Source organism: Penaeus japonicus, unplaced genomic scaffold (genome assembly GCF_977035675.1).
Source record: "Penaeus japonicus unplaced genomic scaffold, GWHDUDI00000001_assembly GWHDUDI00000023, whole genome shotgun sequence".
Taxonomy (NCBI): Eukaryota; Metazoa; Arthropoda; class Malacostraca; order Decapoda; family Penaeidae; genus Penaeus; species Penaeus japonicus.
The window spans coordinates 20,585,062-20,590,061 of NW_028234425.1; the positions used below are offsets into that span (position 1 = coordinate 20,585,062).

The window sequence follows — 5,000 nt, forward strand, 5'->3', positions numbered from 1 at the left end:
CAGCTCCGGGAGACAGCCGTTGGCCGAGAGGTTCAGCCACAAGCGCGCTGGTTTGGCCGCAGAGAGCAGCATGGACAGCGCCTGGCCGTGCTTCAGCTCCTTCCTCCGTATCCACAGATGGCCCGACGGTGTCGCAGGGACGTCGCTCGACCTCATCCCATTCGCTCCACACGGGGGCGTTGGAAGCGCATTTCCGACGCTGATGTCCTGAGGCATGTTCCGGGCCAGTGCCTTCGCTAAGCTCTGGCTGTGGCCACTCTCCTCGATGAGGGTCAGATAGTAATTGATATCGAAAAAGTACACGAAGTTCTTGGCCACGTCGGAGATCTCCTGTTCCCGCTTGTGGTCTATTTTCCCGCCACCTCTCAGATACAGTAGGCTGACCACGAAGCTCAGTATGTCCCGTCTGTCGTCCTTGAACCCCTTCACAAGTTTGGCGACCGTCGCTTTCTTGTTTTCCTCCAGCGTCCTGCATATGTGGTGGGCGACCAGGAAATTGGCATGCGAGGTGTGTAGGAAATGGAAGGTGATGCGCTCCCCGCGGCCTGTCATGCGGCTCTCGTCGCACTGCATCAGGCTGGACACAGCCTCCCGCGGCCGAAGGCGCAGCTTACTGGCTTCACTGTACAGCTCCTTCACTTCCGGGCAGCATTCTGGCAGAGAGCTCCGACCTGGCTTGGCTTGGCTGAAGGCAACACGAGCCACCAGGTTGAGCCACCGCTGGCCCTCCCTTGGCACTTCCCCGGACAGCACCCGCTTGCCGTTGATGTGGCACATTTTCTTCAAGATGAACTCCGTAATGTAGAGGAAGGTCCTACCCAACGTCGAGAACTGACCGCCGCCCTCCTCCATCCAGCACCAGGTGCTCCAGCACAGCAGCTGCGGGATGGTTAGCAGTTCCTCGTGCCTAGACAGCAATTGCAATAACTCGTCTGAGTCTCCAGATTTCCCCTGCAATCCAAGCAATTTATTTACGTAGTTTCTGGCGCTAGACATGCTGAAGCCATGAGCTGTCACCTGCAGCATCTCCCTTGTGCAAAGCCTGGCGATGGCAGGGACGCAGTGAGGCCGCGTGGTGATCAGGAAGAAGGCATCCGGACACGCCTTTTGTAGCTCCTGGAAGGCATCCTGGAAAGCCTCTAGCCTTTCGTCGAAGGCGTCGATCATGATCATGACACTGCCTCCTGCTTGCGTCAGGACCCGAAGGAGAGAGCCAGGCTTCCACTTGGACGTGGTTCTTGGGAACACTTCCTTGAGAATGTCGAACACTTTGAAGGTCCGAGTGGTGACGGCATTGCAGTCCAAAAAGAGCAGGAACTGGAAGGCCGCGAGGGAGGCCAGCGGGCACGGCGACGCACTCCACAGGGCGGCGTAGTAGCGGAGGAGGGAGGTCTTGCCCGTGCCCGACTCCCCCTGCACCACCACGGCCTTCGACGCGCCCCGCGCCCCCACCACGCCGTCGCTCTCCACGGGCGCCAGTGTGCTGGGGAAGAAGAGCATATGTTTAGGAATAGAAAAAAACACACAAACACAAACAAATATCAACATACATACAGATAAATATACATGTGTGTATATATATGTTTATATGTATGTATATATATACATATATATACATATATATATACATATATACATATATATACATATATATACATATATATATATACATGCATATATATTTCTTCGTCACCGAATATTACAGGCAGTAGTGCAGCATGAAGCAGCTCACCCGTCCCGGCTGATCGAGAACCTGCTGCTGGTGTAGGTGGTCGTGACTCCGTGGTGGAAGCTGAAGTTCTTGCCGCTCCACACGAGGGGCATTTGGGTGGTCTTGCCCCCACTTCTGAAGACCTCCTTCAGTTCCTTTACCATCGAGGCTGCAAAGAAAAGATGGTTCGCATTCGTCTTTCTTTTCACATTTCATTTGCCCAGAATGGTTTCCTCAAAGTGACGCTTAAGCGAAGGATAAGAAAATTTCTTGCAATGCATTTCTAATGTATGAATTGGAAAACGCGGAAGAAGAAAACCAGGAATAATACCCACGTTTACAGTTAGTGCCTCAGCAGATCCTTCAGTAAGTGTGTCTACAGTTAGCAAGCACATAAAACACGCACTCACCTCTGATTTCATCGCCATCGCGTGCATACTGGAACCGGTTCATGGCCTTCTTATCCTGGAGCTCCTTCTTGAACTTGGAGACATGACTGCCGAGGCCGCCCATCTCCAAGACTTTTATCACGGCTGCCTCCAGGCGGTCCCAAGACTCCTTCACGGTCGAGGCACTGCTTCCTCCCTGCGTCCAGTGCCCGTCGGCGTTTCGGAGATGTCGCAGCTCAGAGATATTTCCTGTAGGACGAGAGCAAGCCTTTAATCACCGACTCTTTGTGTAAAAGAAGAAAACGTGGCAAATATTGCATAGATATTCAGTATACTCTTCCTCCCCCACACGCATACCAAAACACATGCACCGCCTCCTGTGGCCTCGAGTGGCGTTCAGCATGATTAACAGGGAATAAGGAACGGCAAATGCACACCTGCATGGCACGCAGGTACCACATGACACGCATGTTCACAGCCACCTTAGCTTTAAATCTTGCACGCGCCTCTACATACCTTCCAGCCGAGTGAGGTTCTTCCACGCCGAGGCATTCTTGCTGAGTCCACAGCAGTGCCGAAGGAGAAGGCAGAGGGCAGTGATGTCCAGCATGTCCGCCACATCGTCCTTTATCCGCATGGCCATCAGGGGATTCTTTTCCAGAATCTCCTTGGCCTTTGTGGCCATCAGGACGTTGTAGGGTTTTTTCCCCGGGTGCGCCAGAGGGAACCTGTCGACAGGGAAAAGGTGTGAGTGGCTCGTTCGACAATGCGAATTTCTTGCTATCAATTCAAAATGTGTTCGTATGTATGGGTATATGGCTACAAGATACATACATGCATATATATACATACACACACACACATATATATATTATATATAATATATATATATATATATATATATATATATATATATATATATATACACACACACGGGCACGTACATTCGCGCACACGCATGCACGCACGCACGCACGCACGCATGCACACACACACACACACACACACACACACACACACACACACACACACACACACACACACACACACACACACACACACACACACACACACACACTAAACTTTTGTCTGACAATATCACAATATTGACAAAATATTTGCTATGGTCATCAAAAACAGAAAGACGCACTTTGCTTTGTAAAGCAAGCACAGAGCATTCCGGGCTGTGGTCTTAAGTGCTTGCCCGAGGCTGCTCTGCATGGCCGCCTCGTATTCGCTGCTTGACACCATTGTGAAGCCTGGCAGAGGGAGAGAGAGAGAGAAAGTTTAGCGTCAGGGTAAAAAAACTGTATAGTTTTCCTGTAAATAATGCCTAATATGGATTGAATTAAAGTCTTTGGATCTATAAAAATGTTCGTTTTGTGAAGTTAGCTCAGCTTCGGTTTGCTTAGAGTTTTTGACTCCATTGCAGTGCGAACATTGTACTGTATCTCATATTGCGGTATAGTATTTCCTTTATGCAAGTTATTTTGAACATGTTTGTATTGTGATATGACAAAGATACATGATGTAGATTTATTATCTGAATCAAAGTAACAAAAAATAAAATGAACGTAAAGACAGAAAATAAAGACTCACTATATGGCAACATGATCGACGCAGACTATACTTTACCTTTTTTTTGCTTCAGTGTTATTCAGGTGAAAATTTATCCTCGAGTTGTATACAACACAATTAACTCTAAGAGAGTTATTACGTAAAAGAGGTTTTTCGAGATAAATGTCAACAGATATAAATGCACGGCTTAGCTGTCGGAGGTACGATAATGTATTCACTGAGATGGAAACTTTCAATTCACAATATATTTTCCAAGTCTATGGTAAATAGTAGGTGCAACAAGGATATGATTAGTCGATGCGCTCTGAATTCACACTGAGGTATAAATGCAGTGAGCGGACGTATGTGAGGAACAGAGGATAGCCATGACCAATACGTGTTGACTGCGGGCGAAACGTTGTCTAATCTATGACGTCAGTTTCCCATAAAACATGTTGCGTTCATGTTGCGTTCATGTTGACTCCATTTGTACGCTTGTTATCTGCATTATTGTGTACACAGGGAAACATGCGGTAATACAGTACGAGTACAACATACGCAGCTTGGCCGTGACCGCGACGCGATTCAGACAGAGTCAATGCGTCCGATTGTGGAAGATCAGAAGGAAAGGAAAGTTCTAAACGTTTTGGTTTTCGAGAAGAATTTGCAATGCGCTTTCATAAGAGTTGTCAATATTCATTATTGATGACAATAGTGATTATGATATTAGTGATGAATATAATTATTTTTATCATTACTATTTATTGTTGTTAGTCTCATCGTAATTGTTATCATTATCATGATTATTACATGATTACATCATCACGAAATCATCACATCATCTCAAAATCATCACTTCATTATGATCAGTATCAATTTTATTATTGTTATAGTTATTACTGCTATTGATAATATCACTATCATCATTATTATTATAATCATTATTATCATAATCAAAATCATCATCATTATTATCATCATCATCATCATCATCACCATCACCATTATTATTATAATCATAATGAAATATTTTATGTATCATCACACTTCTAATGGTTGCAGTCATTATTGTTGTTTTTGGTGTTATTATCTTGTTTTTATCAATTTCATTATGCTTACCATCATTCACATCATCATTATCAGTACTACTCTTATACAAGTATTATGATATGTATGATATTAATTATCATTGATGTTATCGTCATCCTTGTTATTTATATGATTATTATCAATATCCAAATAACAATTTTATTCTCTGTACACACACACGCATACACACACATACACACACGCACACACACATATATCTATCTACCTATCTATCTATCAATATATATATATAC

General features: G+C 45.3%; 1 protein-coding gene across 1 annotated transcript in view; it reads right to left on the reverse strand.

The window, feature by feature from the left end:
- The window catches only part of LOC122262188 (uncharacterized), a 4,720-nt gene extending 743 nt beyond the window's left edge, over window positions 1-3,977 (reverse strand). Inside the window, exons 1-6 of the mRNA XM_043030138.2 lie at window positions 3,736-3,977; window positions 3,251-3,359; window positions 2,617-2,828; window positions 2,122-2,349; window positions 1,733-1,880; window positions 1-1,483 (exon numbers count right to left, since the gene is read on the reverse strand). The exon at window positions 1-1,483 is cut by the window's left edge and continues 743 nt beyond it. Coding sequence (XP_042886072.2) covers window positions 1-1,483; window positions 1,733-1,880; window positions 2,122-2,349; window positions 2,617-2,828; window positions 3,251-3,351 — 2,172 coding nt within the window. The 5' untranslated portion in view covers window positions 3,352-3,359; window positions 3,736-3,977. The remainder of the gene's footprint in view (window positions 1,484-1,732; window positions 1,881-2,121; window positions 2,350-2,616; window positions 2,829-3,250; window positions 3,360-3,735) is intronic.
- Between the last annotated feature and the right edge of the window lie 1,023 nt (window positions 3,978-5,000).